This window comes from Apodemus sylvaticus, chromosome 6 (assembly GCF_947179515.1).
Source record: "Apodemus sylvaticus chromosome 6, mApoSyl1.1, whole genome shotgun sequence".
Lineage (NCBI taxonomy): Eukaryota > Metazoa > Chordata > Mammalia > Rodentia > Muridae > Apodemus > Apodemus sylvaticus.
In genome coordinates, this window is record NC_067477.1 from 87,630,005 (window position 1) to 87,646,866 (window position 16,862).

At 39.6% G+C, this 16,862-nt stretch overlaps 1 protein-coding gene across 1 annotated transcript in view; it reads left to right on the forward strand.

The window, feature by feature from the left end:
- Positions 1-16,862, forward strand: part of Bzw2 (basic leucine zipper and W2 domains 2) — a 59,263-nt gene that overhangs the window by 14,780 nt on the left and 27,621 nt on the right. Inside the window, exons 2-4 of the mRNA XM_052185929.1 lie at positions 6,086-6,150; positions 10,705-10,881; positions 15,781-15,884. Coding sequence (XP_052041889.1) covers positions 6,093-6,150; positions 10,705-10,881; positions 15,781-15,884 — 339 coding nt within the window. The 5' untranslated portion in view covers positions 6,086-6,092. The remainder of the gene's footprint in view (positions 1-6,085; positions 6,151-10,704; positions 10,882-15,780; positions 15,885-16,862) is intronic.

Consider the following 16,862-nt stretch of genomic DNA (forward strand, 5'->3'; position numbering starts at 1 on the left):
TCTACCCACTCACCCCACATAAATAAAGTTGCAAATTGGACAGATCAGAGCAACTGTTGACCTCGTCCCCTAAGATGATAATAATCTTCTGAGCATCTTGCTTTCCGTTGAAACAGTAGCAGAGGCAAAGACACGTTGTCGAGCTTTTCCTACAGCCTGGAAGTTCAAACCGGCCATTCCAGGTAGGACAGGACCAAGACAACTGGACAGCCTCCACAAATACCAAGTATATTCTTTGGGCTCTAGAAACTGCTGCCAAAGTTATCATGTTCTGGAGTTTTCTTGGGTACCCTGATGACCCCCATGTATATCACCTATCAGATTTCTGTTCCTTCGGATGCCATACCTTATGGTAAAGTACTAATAAAATGAATGCACGTCAGAAGCTATAAAGTCTCACCAGCATGACTGACCAAACAAGAACGAAGGTTAGCACCGATAAACATGCCTAACTGCACAGAGAAAACTGAGCCCATGAGGCCTCAACCCGACACTGAGAATTACTGAGCAAAGCAGAGAGTGGGAAAGATCACCCTCCCCAGGGAAGAGCACACCAATTAGTTGTCCAGTCCCAAATGGTCAGCCATGAAAACATGCATACAAGTAATGTTATATGAACCAAGCAGGTTATATTTAGGAGAAAGTGTGTGTGTGTGTGTGTGTGTGTGTGTGTGTGTGTGTGTGTGTATTCATGCACAAGCATACATAAATACATATATGCATCCAGTAACAATGAAAAAGAGGTCATGAGAAGTAGAGTGGAGAACATATTTGGGAGGAGAAAAGGAAGAAAGAAACATAATTACAATCTTAAAAATAACCCCCCCAAAAAGAAAGAGCTAAGGGAGAAAGAAAAAATTACCACTAAAACCTTCCCAAATATCACTTAATAGCTCATTCTTGAGTAATTTTGGGGACAGATCTAAGAACTAGATGCTATGTAACTGGTGGATTTTTCTTTGGTCCTAGCCTTCTGTTGACATTCAGAAGTCTCTGAGGCCAGTATTATACATATATATACACATATACATACATACATACATATATTATATATGTATTATATATATATATATCAGCCCGGAAATTTTTTTCTGTATCAAATATGTTATGTTAAATGTTTCATGTTTCTTGTAGTTAGCTGTTTGAAAAATGAGAAACACTAATGACAAGGAGTAATTTTTAGTTCCTTTAATGGTAAAGTGTCTTTCTTAATGAGAAATTGAAATAAGAGGTAATCCTTGAATCTTGGAAGCAAACCCAGAGTACTCCTTGAGAGCTTAAGTTGTGTGCTGGTGTGACAGCCTTATGGGAGACTTGCTGCTTTGCAGGTGAGGTTGCTATCCTACCCGTTTGAAGACTGAAATCTGGCCTCTCCACAATTGTAAACAATATTGACTGCATACAGCAGTTGCTTTGTAATGTTTCTTTTCTTGCCCACAATATATTGCTTTGAAAATTGGGCAAAATGATTCTCAAAAGATACTTTATTGGAAAAATGTTAACTAGAAATTCTGCAGATGGTCAGATAGATCAGGAGATAGTGTAGACTGTGCTTGCAGAGGACTTGAGTTTGGTTCCTGTTACCTTTATTGGTTGGCTCACAACTACCTGTAACTCCAGCGAATTCAGTGGCCTCTGGGCACATACTTTCATGCACACAGACATACACATAATTTAAGAAAACATACAGTCTTAATAGATATGTTTTTATTAAGTATTTGAAGCCATAAGACTTGTTTTAAAGTCATATTGTCTAATATGGTAACCATTAGTCCAATAATTTAAATCTTAATTAATGAGAATGAAATAAAATTAAACATTTAGGTATTCAATCCTACTAAAAGGTTAAATATATCCACTAGGCACTGTGTTAGAGGCTGTGAACAAAGCAATTCTTTTACTATAAACATACTGAATGCACTGTTCATAGTCAGACATGGGGGTGGGTCTCAGCTGGCTTACTACCTACTTTGTTAACCAAGTTTTACTGCCATATAGCCATAACCATTTGTTTTCATATTTTCTCCTTTAAATTTTTTATTTAACATCTTTGTGTACCCATGCATGGTGTGAGGTGTGCACACATGGGAGCAGGAGAGAAGGACATATGTGTCTCTGCATCTGCGGAGATCAGAGGACAACTTTATGGAGTCGGTTCTGCCTCTTCTCCTTAATAGGTTCCAGAAATCAGACTCACTCACTGTCAGCAGCTTTGTAGATGAAAGCGTTTACACCCTGAGCCATGTTTGCAGGGCTCATTTGCAGATGGCTTCTTCAGACCGTAGCAATTGAAACAGAGATGAGACCATAAAGCTGATTCTTTTACAGAAAAAAAGAAAAATGCTGTGCTCTCTGCTTTATGTGCCTAAGTTGAAGATGTGTCATGAGTATACACACCATGGAGGGACACTATCAGAATTTAGTGATAAACTAAACCAGACCAAACAACATCAGACAAAGCCAGAATGTATGAACAAACCTCCCAAGTACTGGTACAAACCCTCTCTCACTCAGGGAGGGATTAAGTCCTTTTCTGGTAGATCATCTGTGCTTGTCTTGATACGGTGTTTATCTCTTGCCATTTGACGTAGGGTCTGTGTAACCAAGGCTGACATCAAAACAGTGACCTCCCCACCCCACCCCACCCCACCTCCATCTCCGTCTCCGTCTCCAAAGTATTAGTATGATTACTAGTGGGCTTCTGACATGCCCACCAGATTTTCCAGTGTGGGGCCAAGAATGATAACTTCTTTGCAGCTAGTTAGTTGGTTTCATATTACAATGTGGTATGGTATATAATAGTAAATAATAGTGAACAGTAATAGAAGGTGTACTTTTAACGGTGCCCTTCTAGAATATTCTTTGCTGCCCATTCTTTGATATTGTGCTAGGTTTGAGCTATGTCTATTTTTCAATCCCAAGTGACCTGGCTTTTCTCGGGGCAGGATTTTCACGAGGGCTCAGCAAGGACCTTATACAGGCTGACCCTCACGGGAGCAGGTTAGAGTGTGGCACGAAGAGCTAAATATAGACGGAAGTGTGCCTCTGCTGCAAATAGCAACAGCCCAGCGACAGGTACTCCAGAGTCCTCCTCCAGTCTCGGACCAGAGGAGACTGGGTTTGTTTCAGTTTTGTTGACGTGTTAGTCTGCCTACACATATATGTTCCCATATCATTCAGTTATTCTCCACATAGGGTAGATAGATGGTGTTGACAATAAGTTCCAGTTGATCTAAAAGCTAAATGTGTTCTGTGGGGCATATACCCAAAGGATTCCCCTGCATGCAATAAAGACACATGCTCCATTATGTTCATAGCAGCCTTATTTATAATAGCCAGAAGCTGGAAAGAACCCAGATGCCCCTCAAAGGAGGAATGGATACAGAAAATGTGGTATATTTGCACAATGGAATACTACTCAGCAATTAGAAACAATGAATTCACAAAATTTTTAGGCAAATGGTTTGATCTGGAAAATATCATCCTAAGTGAGGTAACCCAGTCACAAAAGAATACACATGGAATGCAATCTCTGATAAGTGGATATTAATTAGCTCAGAAGCCCTGAATACCCAAGGCACAAATCGCATAACAAATGACTCCCATGAAGAAGTATAGAGAGGGTCCTGATCCTGGAAAGGATTGATCTAGCATTGGAAGGGAATATAAGGACAGAGAAAAAGGAGGGAGGTGATTGGAGAAGGGATGGAGAGAAGAAGGTTTATGGGACATATGGGGAGGGGGGATCCAGAAAAGGGGAAATCATTTGGAATGTAAACAAAGAATATAGAAAATAAAAATATTTTTAAAAAAAATATGAATAAGGCGCAAAGACCGCGTTAATTAAGGGAAGTCCTTGGGTTTGTCTTCCGGATCAAAGACTTTTAGAGAAAGCTCACACTTGAGTTTTCCCAAATATTTATCAGATAAAGACATTTTTGACAGAGTTGCATTTTTCATTTTATTTTTGTTTCCACATTTCCTAACGAGACTCCCACTCTTGACGATTTTTGGTTGTGGAGGGATAATACACTCGGGGGTGTTTGTACTGGGGAGTGGACATGCTGAGGGAGACAGGTGTCACCACTTTCACATCAGTTGAATGTTTGATGGTCTGGGTGCATCTGATAAAAATGTCAACAGGAAGGTTTCTGGAAGGCTCTCACAGTTGGCGTAAGCGATGCCTGTGTGGCACTACTTTTCCCACATCCATCATGCGAAACGAGCGGCGCTGCTGCTGAAGAGGCTGCGGTTGTAGCTGTTGGCACCACTTAAGGACGTAGGCTTATTCCTCCTTATTCCTCCTCTTGTTCAGGCTGCTCATCCTTCCCGCCCAAAGCACTTCCTTTCACTACGTAAAGCTGTTAGACACTCAACTCCGTTAGCAAACTCAACTGTGTTTCACATCTGATGCTTTATTTGTAGGTGGGAAAAGAAATTTTAGTTTTGTTTTGTTTTGTTTTGGTGGCGCTGGGGATGGAGCACAAGACCAAGAGCATGCCAGGCAAATGTTCTGCCACCGAACAGTAGCCCCAGCCGAAGGATCACTTATTTTGTAAAATGAATCATGAATTTTTTTTTCATATTGCTAATGACTTTTAAACTTCATGAAGTAATGATTGCTTAGGTACTGCAGATTTTCTCAATTATTTAGTGGTGTAATTGGATCTAGGCATTTTCAAATGACAATTTATAAAAACAGTTTTGTAGTATTGAAGACCAACAGTGTGGTGAGTACCCTAACACTGAGCTATACCCCCTTTTTATTTTTTACTTATTCATTCATTTTGAGACAGGGTCTCACATAGTTGCCAAGGCTGGCCTAGAACTTTTTTTCTCTGTATCCCAAGCATGATTTAAACTGGAAATTCTCCTGCCTCAGCCTCCCAAATAGCTGGGGTTACAGGCCTGTGCCACCCAAGATTAGCTTCAAGTCACACTTTTTTTAAACAGTAGATGATAAATGCAGTTACCTGTTTGAATATCACATACTGTCTTACTTTGCCTCTGTATGTAACCTAAGTAGTTTAGGTATTTTTTTGGTATATAGTCATGCCACCAGGTTATTTATTGTTAAAAGCTCTTAGAGAATACATTTTATATATCAAAATTTAATTTTTTCTTACATATGAGAAGCATATATTTAGCCTCTTTTTAGGCAAATAAGTTATACTTTACATTCTTTAATAGAACTTTTTCCAATTAACAATTGAACACCGTTCAGTTAACACAGCTGCTTACCAGTTATGCAATTAAATGCTTATATATTGCTTAATTTTTAGACCTTAAAAATGGTCTTAGATTTTTAGGACTTAGATCAATCAGATGCAATAAAATGACTGGCCCTGAAGACAGAGGAACAGAACACTAGTCAACATACTCTTGAAGCAGAGGACACCCCTATCAGAGACAGGAAGTCCTCTGCAGAGGAGGCATGAGTGTGTGCACAAAGAAGTAACAGGAACAGTTGGGGGAGTCTCCCTGGAAGAAGCGGGTATGTGGCCTCAGAAACTCGACTTCATCTTGTCTTTTGGAGCAAAAGCAGAAGTCAGTGAGATAGCAAGGCAATGTGTGATGGAGGCAGTGGGGTCTTAAGATAGCTCCGCCATCAGAGGTAGAACCAGAGCCTGAGGCGCAGCAGAGTTAGGTCCAATTCACTCTTTTCTAAGGCTGCCCATGTTCTATGTAGTGGGTAAGTTGTGATTTACTTAACTGGACACGTGTGGAGTGCTGCAGCTGTGTTTCACATACATGTATGTTTGCCCTAGCGTGTGAGCATAGCTATAGGACAGCAGGAATAAAGTCACCGTTAGACTGCAGGGTATACACATGTAAGTACTAGCAGATATTCACCATATACTCCCCAAAAGCATGGCATGAAGTCTAGCTTCTGCCAACATTGCTGCCGGTGGTTGTTTTACAGCCTTTGCCAAGGGTGGTTCTTGGTAAACTTTCACATTTTTCCCAGTCCAGTAGTGTAAAAGCCATAGTCCCATGCGGCTGAGGTTGAACAGGTACTGATTATCTACATAGGGTTGTTTGGAATGCTAATTTAAAGTACATAAATGTTGCTTTTCTTTTTCAGTAATTTTATGAATAAGCATCAGAAGCCAGTACTAACAGGCCAGCGGTTCAAAACCCGGAAAAGGGGTAGGTTGTGTTGTTTTGTGTTGCATTGTGTTGTGTTGTGTGTTCTAATCAAATTATTAGAATTGAGAAGTGTTTGAATTGTCTCCTACATCCCCTTACTGCCACACTGGAACTCTAACTAGCCTTTATTCTGTGGCGCAGACATGATGGAATTGAGTTTTCTGTTCAGCGTTGGATGGCTCTCAAGTTCTCCCAGAGCTGTGCCTCTTTAAGAACAAAGTGAAAACAATTAATTAGCTTGCCTGCTTCTTACATTTACAACGTTGCTGATTGTGACATCATTTTTTACATTTATTTATATTTTTATATTTTAGTTTCCTGAGGTTTTTTTTGTTTTGCTCTGGTTTTTTTTTGTTGTTGTTGTTGTTTATTTTGAGAAAACATTCGTGAAAAAGGTAGTAATGCTAGGGGAAAGAGATTCCCAGAATTTGAAGTCAGATTAAATTGAGCCGTACTGGCCCTTGAAACACATGGGACTTTCATTCATTCCTGCTGTGAGTAGAATTCACCATATAGTCCCAGCTGACTTTGGACTTGCCACAATCTTCCAGTTTCAGCCTCTTGAGTGATGAAACTCGAGACTACAAGTGTGAGTCACCCTATCTGTGTGATTTCTCTTTCAACTTTTCTCCCTTCTGAGGTAATGATTGGGCCAGGCCAGGGCCTTGCACTTGGGCACATGTGAGATAAGTGCTTTATCTCTAAGCTACATCCCCAGCTCTTGACAGCCCTGGCGAACAAAAGAGACTTTTTACCCTGAAAAAAGAATCCTAGTCCTGTAAACCTCCTGAACTTAGGATTTCTAAGCTCAGTGATCGTTTGTCCTAAGGCACTATTTCTCCCTGTCTTCATTTCTTTTCTTGTTCTACGATTAAATGCTCTGCTACAAGCAATTTATGGGTTTATTCTGCTCACAGTCCATCATGGTGTGGAAATTGAGGCACTGGTAGTTTATAGCAACTGGTCACCTTATATCCACAGCCAGAAGATATCACTGGAGAAAATGCTTCCCAGATACTCCCTGGGACCATCTCCTAGCTGATTCTAGATTTTGTCAAGATGATAATGAACATTGACATCACAGTAAAACATCTGTAACCATGTTGGGCTGTTTTGTGTCTTACCTCTTCCTTGGTAGTTCCTTTGGGAAATTACTGAGAGATAAAGAGCTTCTGATAAGCACAAGTTTTTTGAGTTGTTGGTTTGGCCTTTGAGACAGGGTTTCTCTGTATATCCTGGCTAATCTATAGACCCTGGTGGCCTTAGGTATCTGCCTGCCTCTGCCTCCTGGCATTGCAAGCATGCACTACCATGTCCAGTTCGAACACAAGTTTTAAAGTTGTCTACTACATAAAAATAATTCTTGCTGTATGGATTCTTGGTGCAGCTTAGGCTGTTCCTACCCCACCCCCAACTTATTTCTCAGTTTGTAATTTCCAAATTATCAGAATCTGATCTACCACCTCGGTCAACATCAAAGCTTATTGTATCATTTTGAGAATGGCCTCAACCGAAGTCAGTCATAGACTTAATGAATGACCTATGTTCTTTTTATTTCCTGTGTTTTTCATATTGTGAGGAAGAAAACATCTGTCTCCAAAGAAGGGAGAGTGACCCTCTGAGTCAGAGGTTGTTGTCTCTGCTTGCCCTTGGGTTCCGCTAGCTCAGCACTATGACAACTCTACCCTGCTGCCTGTGTACTCTGGTCCTCTAGAATTTTGACCATTTTCCCCTCCGCACCACACAAGACTCATTACACTTTTCTCTTGCTGTGATTTACATGTTGGTGGCTACGTAATGTTTTACTTATGACATCAAAGAGTCTTTTATCTGTTGTTTTATGGTGAACATGGTTGCTATTAATCTGTATCTGTCTTTATGGCGTCTCCCCCTCACCCACCATGACTCTGACTAGTACTCCGGTTCTGAAGTTAGTATAAATGATGTTAACTACTTATTACCCATTCTTATGTTAGACAACAACAAGCGGCCAATCTGCAAGCTAGACAGTTTTAATGATACCAAAGTTATGCAAGCATGTAATTTAAGCATAGGGCTCCATGAGGTGTAATCACAGCAGTTGGGCCTCTTCTGACTCTTCTAGCTGGTGCTTTTGATGTCACAACCATGAAGCCAGATAACATTTTTCTGTGGCTTTCTCTTGCTCCTCTTCTTTCTCTCTCTTTTTTTTCTTTTGCGGTATTAAATGTTTACCTCCTACTACAGAGGCAGAGTGTTCAGCTCTGCTCCCTCTGCTCTGACCGTACATACTTACCCACTGTCCACCTCTTGTCCTTTCCTCTTCTGTGATTGCGGGCAAGATCTTCACAGCACAGCCTGGTAGTGTTTTTCTTTATGCAAGCATCCCTTGCATGACCTTGTAATTAAATGAATTTAGTAGTTTTCTGATCTTGGCTTCATTTTCTATGGCTTAAAACTAGACAACCTCAACTTGCCCTTTGTTATATTAAGGAATTGAGAACAGTGGTAGTATGATGGAGGAATTCTTGTATCATAGATGCATCTCACTTTATTAGTTCTTTGAGAATTTCATGCAGTGTATTCTGATCATATTAATTTCTCTCGCCCCCAAGGCTTCCTAGGTCTATCTCCTTTCCCTTCTCACACATATTCTACATCTACTTTTTAATTCCATCAAGACCAGCTTGTGCTGCCCAAACATTCTTGGATGTGTGGCCTTCCTACTACTTCTTGTGTGGTACTTCCTTCTACTGAATTCTAGACTTAACCAGAATTCCACTTTTATAGGAAACTGACCCTTCTCCTAGCAGCTAGTAGATATTTCCATCTTAGCTAGGGATGGAACTTTGTACCCAACTCCCCTCACCATTCTTCTTATTTAGGACTCTATGGGTCTTTTGCAAGATGTCACAGCCACTGCTATGGTGCATTCATGTGTCTGTCTGTCTGTCCTGCGCATCCCTAAGACACTGTCTTCTTGTAGTCACCCACTGCCTCTGGCTCGTAAGCTCTTCCCACTCCCTCTTCCACAGTGATCTCTGAGACTTTGGAGGGTAGATTTGGGTACCTAAGTTTCATTTCCTCATTTTATGAAACTGAAGAGCTCTCTTGGTCACATTGCTGTGTTCATCAGCTTTGAGCTGTCACCTCGAAGCTGGGCTGTCCACATGTGTCCTTCCTCCCTTTGTTATATCTCATGGCTTAGCCTGTAGTTACCTCACTCTTTTGAGGATTGAATGTTTCTGTCCATCCTCACTTTGCTCTTGTCCTTGAAAACTACTAGTGGCTGAACATTGGGACTCTGGGTTAGAAATTGGTTTTAGTCAAAGTTTTGAAGATACTGGTTTTTGAACCCAAATTGTTCATGATTTATTGAACAGTTCATGTGATTCTGCTTCTTCATACTTTATGTGTGACTTGGTTTTGGTTTGTGTTGCCCCAGAAACTTCAGGTGGATGATTTTTTTCTTGTGTTCTAAAATTCATGTGCCACCAATTTACTTGTGGTGTGTTCAGAACACTTTTCAATTAAAAACTTATTCTTCAATTCCATTTTATTTTTTTAAAAAATAAACTTTCTGGAAACTTAAAAAGTAATTTCAGTTGACTTGCGGGTGTGCTATATTTTTACTGTACCATTTTATCATTTGACAGCTCTGCCTTCTTCCTTGTCTGTCCACTAAGTAAGATTCTCTAGCTGGTTCACCTATTCTTCCCTGCCCTGCTCCTCCTTCTTTCCCGGTTTCTCTTCTTCAACATCAGCCTTCTACAAGACACAACACTCTAGAGTCTATGCAAGACTCCTTTAACACTGAGCTTAGTCATAGCACTATCATTATCTACCTCCTCTGCATGAGTTTATAGCACTGTTTTCCAGAGTCTAGAGGATATATGATCTTGGAATAGGTTTTGATAACTAGAAGAATCCATTAAAAAGATCACAGGACTCTAAAACAGTATCTCACTCTCTTATTCAATGAATAAGTATTTTAATGTTATACTTTGGATGCTAGCAAAATATGAATAGGTTTAACATCCTTGCACATGCAACACATAACATCTTTGGGAGTCTTAGCACCGAATGCCATGTGCTGAGGACAGAGACAGTACCTGCCCTGCATGTGCATCACACGTCTAGTTTCTCATATTCAGGGTTCTTTGCTCATGCTCCAGAGTAGTTTGTCTTATAGAAGAGATATCTCTTCTTATTTCCTTCATTTCCACCTTGTTTGTCTTCTTCTTCTATAGTCTGGTGATTATCTACTTCATTTCTTTATCTTTGACAGAATAATAATTTTAGTATTAGTTGTCACAATTTTTTCCCATAATTAGACTTAATAGATTACATGCATTATCCTAGCCTACAAATGACATAAATGAATAATCTCTAGAGTTATTACATGTGTGATACTTAAAATACTTGGTGGCCTTATTGTACAGAGTTATCCAAATTGTTTGAATAAATGTTTAAACAGGCGGTTTAGAACATGGAAATGTACGTGGACAGTTTCTTTCAGGACTGTGTGGATAAACACACATGTACACAACATCATTTTATTTATTATTGTTTCAGATGAAAAAGAGAAATTCGAACCCACAGTCTTCAGGGATACTCTTGTCCAGGGGCTTAATGAAGCTGGTGATGACCTTGAAGCTGTAGCCAAATTTTTGGATTCTACTGGCTCAAGATTAGATTACCGCCGCTATGCAGACACACTCTTTGATATCCTGGTGGCGGGCAGCATGCTTGGTAAGCTATATGGTTTGGCAACTTCTTATAGTGTGCATGGATTTCAATTCTGTTCCACTTCCCACAGAAAGGAAAGGTAGGATATGGACCTCTTTAGAAATAGCTTTTTTGGGCGATTCTAGACTGCGTTGTAGGATATCAGTAGTTCAGTTTGCATGAGTCGCAGCTCGGTCCACTCACTACTCACTAATCAGCAATGGCAGTTGGGTCCAGAAAAAAGTACACATCCTTATAGCATATTAATTGGCTTAGTTCCTCAGTTGTTTTTCAATAGCTGCTATTGTAGCCTACTCTATTTAAAAAAAAATGTTAACAAAGCATTATTTAGAGGTTTTTACTCTCCTTCTGTATTTAATAAGCATCTCATTTAAGGTACAATTGGCTCTTTCTATCACTGCTTGTCCTTTAGGATTGAGTGTACCAGAAATATGCTTTACATTGTAATATCCAAAGAATTGCTTCATCTTATTGGATACATAAGTGGGAGCATTATCAGCTTTAATTTGTGCAGGTATTTCTAATGTGTGTAATCACACTAGCCTTTTTAAAACTTAAAGCAGTTAGTTGGCCATTGAAACCCTGAGTACTTGTCATTTGTATGGTATATATATCTTTTTTTTTTCCAATGCAGGTTTAAAATGATGGCTGGTTCATAGAGCATAGAACTAAGAGTTTCTGTTGACATTAGGGCATGGCCACTACATAAGCCAAAAGCCAACTGTTTCATGTGTTTGTAATCTGAAGTGTCTATAAAAGACTGTGTCTTTGAGTATTTGCATAAGTCTTTTAGATCTTTCCTGTGTATTTAAGGAATTCAGATATCAAATGGTGGCTTTTCTTTTTTCCTCTACATGCATATGCATGTGAAAGCCCAAGGTTAGGAATCCTTAATAGCTCTTCTAAATTATTCAGTGAGACAGGAGAGGTCTCTTAGTCAAAACCAAAGCTTGCTCAGATGTCTACACTGGCTAGCCCACTTGCTCTAGGGAATCCCATGTTCCTGCCTTTTTAATAGCCACTGGGTATTTTATGTAGCTTCTGGAACTCTTTAAGTTCTGGTCTTTATAACAACTGAACTATTTCCTCAGCCCTTTTAGATCTTAGTTCCTATAGTTGTTTTCCTTTGTAGATATATATACCATTTAGAAAAATAAGAAATTTGCCAATCTGTGGAAATATTTTGTTTTACAAATACTTGGGATAAGGGGCCAAGTGTTGGGTGCACTGGTAAGATAGTAGATACACTACAAATGCAAAGTGTCTGTCCCAGATGCCATCTGTGCTTCCAATTGAGAAACATTGGCTAAGCCAATCTGCCTTGTGATAGGACAAATACATTCCTCCATTTTGATATGAAGCCTCTTGTAAGTTCTGTTATATGCTCTGATGTGGAACATGGCCCCAGACTTCACCAGGTCATGTTCTACACTGCCAGCTTTCACTACATAGTGAATTAATTTTGTGTTACCATTTATACAAATCATTCATCGGTGTGGAATTCAAGAAAGCTATATATAGTATGGTAAATCCCAATACCTGGAAATAGCTATTGATAATATTTTTTTTAATATTTTTATTTTCTATAGTCTTTGTTTACATTCCAAATGATTTCCCCTTTCCCGGATCCCCCCTCCCCATATGTCCCTTAAACTTTCTTCTCTCCATCCCTTCTCCAATCACCTCCCTCCTTTTTCTCTGTCCTTATATTCCCTTCCAATGCTAGATCAATCCTTTCCAGGATCAGGACCCTCTCCATACTTCTTCATGGGCGTCATTTGTTATGCAATTTGTGCCTTGGGTATTCAGAGTTTCTGGGCTAATTAATATCCGTGGCAACTCTTATAAAGGAAAACATTTCATTAAGGCTGGCTTAAAGTTCAGAGGTTTAGTCCACTACTGTCATGGCAAGAAGCATAGCATATTGATAATATTTTGGTTAATTCCCTTCTAAAAATCTTTCGCCTCACACATTTTTGAGAACTTAGTAATATTATATATATATATATACATATATAAATAAATATGTGGTACTACGCATGTTAATTTATGTTTACTAAGCAATATATTCTGCTTTTCACCTCCATGAATATTACCTTTGGGGTGATTTGAACATAGCCCGGTAGTATTAAAGAATATAGAGTTCCAGTGTCTGTGGACATAAATCCTGTGTCTTCACTGTGTAATTAGTAAAGCACTGAAGAATTAAAAGATAGCTGCTAGTAAGGATCCCAGCAGTTGAAGAGAATGTTTTAGTTAACATTTTGCTCTAAATCATGAGTCTCTACTTACATCTATGTTATTTTTAGATCTTGTCAATTAGATTAACAATTGATATTTTTTTAATTAATATTACAGAATGTTCTAGCATGACTTTTAGTATTCACTGGTTATCCGATATTTTATTATTACACTGGCACCTCTGTGCAGCAATAATGGTCAGCAAGTGTGTCTGTCACACATCACTGTGGTGCCTGGTCCCCGTGGAACCATGCTGTTATAACTGCTCATACAGACAGCTCATTTGCATAGACAATTCAAGTTCTCATATCACAACTGTATGTTGTGTGTTAGGTTGCCAGTGGCCTTCAGGCGACCCTCTTAATCCTGCAGTCTTTGTTGAGCTGTTTTTATTTCCTTCCCCTCTTTCTAGATTGCTAGCTGTTTCTTCCCACCAACCTTTCACTCCTCTTCTCCCCTGGCCCCGTAAAGGTGTTGAAGTATCTGCTCACTGAACATTAATGACTATCTTGAGGGCTTATTTGCGATTAATAGCCAGTTTAGCTCTGCAGCCCAAACTTCATCCTTCACACTGTGTCAATACATAGAGCAGGAAAGTAGGACAAAATCTTTGGCATGGTTAGTCCAGGTATACAACCCCAGATGCCTTTGAAACAAGATTTATGGCGTAATTAACAAACTAAGACAAGTTCCTTCCTTCAATATGAATTCTTTGTTAAACAACCAGTTGAGCAGGAATTTCCTTCATACCACAGAGTTTTCCTATTGTTCTTGGTCTTTCTTCAAAGAATACTTTTCTCTTTTACCTCTATCTTGAGAAAAACTCATTATAAGGGATCCCTGTCCTTTTACTACTACTACCTTGAAAAGTAGTGGTGTTCCAAAATGTAGAAGTGTCAGTTAATGCTGGGTTCTAACATGAAAAAACTTTTTTTTTTTTTTTTTTTTTTTTTTGTATTTTCGAGACAGGGTTTCTCTCTGTAGCCCTGGCTGTTCTGGAACTCACTCTGTAGACCAGGCTGGCCTTGAACTCAGAAATCCACCTGCCTCTGCCTCCCAAGTGCTGGGATTAAAGGTGTGCGCCACCACCACCTGGCTGAAAAAAACATTTTAAATGCAAGTACGCATCAGCGTATGACAAGTGTGTCTGGTGTGTGTGTGAACGAATGCAATTTCTAAAATATTTCCCTCCTCTGGGAAAAGTCTGCAGCTTGAAGGTCAGACTGTCCAGTTCTGTCATTTTTACCATAAAAGAACAATTAGTCCAGAGGTTTGAGAAGATTATTATCTTAATATAATGTTGTTCCAGGTGGTTGTGTTCATTAATTAATGTACATTTAGCACATAAGTTGACTTAAGAAAAACAGATTCCTTCAAGAGCCTATTTCTCTAAAATTAATTTAGTTACAAAACTGTTTACTGGATTCTAACACCCCTGGATGAGTCTGTAAGCTAAGAAATTCTCATTTGCCTACGTCCAGCAACAAAACTGGTTGTGTGACCTTTTCACCCAATCACAAGTTAAATTAAAGCTAAAGCATACACATTTATCAAGGGACTGATAAGGAGATAACAACCCTGGTCTCTTCTCCATTGCTGTACCCAAGGTACAGAGCACAATAGCTTATTGTAAAACTATATGCTTCAAATATTTGGTAAGTATAGGAGAGGTATCACTCTAACATGGGCAACTCAAACCCCTTTTAACCAAAATGAAATAGAAGTGAAAAACAGAAATGTTCAATGTTCTGTTCCTGCCCTTGAAGTCTATCAGTGCTTATGGGAACCATTGTTACAACTTACGGGAACATGGAAATGGAACTCTCATCAAAAGGTACTCTGGTTCCAGTCCAGTTCTTCCAGCAAAACAAATAAGAGAATAAAATCCTGTTCCAACCAATTCAGGTACTTGATGACTAAGTACAAGTTCAAGGAGTCAGTACAGATGATTAATCACATATGGGAAATTGTGTTAATGAAAGAGGAAATGGTTTTAGAAATATTCCTGCATCCCAATAAAAGCCAAAACTGTCCATAAGAATTGGTTAATATGGTCGGCACCACAATTAGGATAATAGCCTACTGCCACTACTCGCTATCTATGACGTTTGATCTTGCACTAAGAGATGGCTCAGTGATTAATAACTTCACTTTCAGGGGATCTGACATCCTCTTCTAGTCTCTGTGCTTATCCACACTCACGTGTGCACAGACACACGTACATAAGTAATTGAAAAAAAGTAATACAAAAACAAAAAGAGTTGAGTCTGTATAATCCTACAGTTACGTGAACGAGGTCCAGCTAAGGCATTTCATGGCCCAATGTGGGAAGCATCAGAAGTGGCACTGAGAATAATGGAATTCATTTCACTGAATAAAAGTTCGTTTTCATGGTTACGTACCCATTTTGGAAAGAACCTGGTTTATAATGATAGAATCTACTGAAGGCCGGGACATGGCGCAGGTGTGGTCAGTGGATGACGTGGAACAGTTTATTTGGATTGTCTTGATTGGAACCTGTCTTGATTGACACAGGTGCACCCAATGAAATTTACTGTGGCTCATTTTCACATCTATTCTTCAGTGTTTTCCTTGCTCCTCTCCTCATATTTTGGCATTGTCCCTCAGCTGCATCCTAACTGTAATAACTTGTCTTCACAGCCCCTGGAGGAACACGCATAGACGATGGCGACAAGACCAAGATGACCAACCACTGTGTGTTTTCAGCAAATGAAGATCATGAAACCATCCGAAACTATGCTCAGGTAGCGTCTGGCGTGGAAAGAATCCAGTGTGTTGGATCACAGGCCCCTGAACAAAATGGTGGGGAAAGAGCTTCAAATCACAGTGTTAGATGGACTCTTTAAGTGTGGGAAAATACATAGTTGCGTTCCTCGTAGAACAGAAAGAAAGCATTAAGTACCACACCTTTGTTCTTCATTTACAAGGCTTCAGGTGTCCACTGCAGCTGAATTTTTGCTGTACAGTCATCCTATTTTTTGGAGAAAACCAGTTTTGCTCCTTCTTGTCATACTAAGGTTGCCCATTCCCTTTGACCCCATTGGTTTTATAAGACATCTTGCATCCATGCCTGAGCAGGTATAAAATGGCAACTATTGTGATTTTTTTTTTTAACTATTGTGATTATTATCACAGTATTTCTTAGAATAATACCAAGGAAAGAAATTGATGTAAAACTCAACAGAAAGTTTTGTGATTTATAGTAATAGAATACATACTATATAGCTATTAAAGAAAATCAAGAGGGCTAGAGAGATTGCAATGTGGTCAAGACCACTCGTTGCTACAAGACCTGGGTTTAACTATCAGTACCCGTGTGACAGCTTACAGGTCAAGGTCCGGAGAATCAGACAACCCCTTCTGGCCTCTAGGATCCTGGGCATGCACATGGTCCACAGACATACATACAGGCAGAAGATTATAAAGAGAGAGAAGAGGCTATGGCTGTAATTCAGCTTCTAGAGTACTTGCCTAGCGTACATAAAGCCCAGGCTTGCTCCCCACCAGCACTGTGTAAAGTGCATAGACACGGGTGCACACCTGCACTCTGCACCCAGCACTCTGCAGGTCAAGGTAGGCAGAGAAGTTCAAAGTCATCCTCAGCTATATAATGAGTTGGAGACCAGGGGCTTCATTGGACCCAGTCTCAAAAATGAATAAGAGCTGGGGGCTGGAGAGATGGCTCAGCGGTTAAGAGCACTGACTACTCTTCCAAAGGTCCT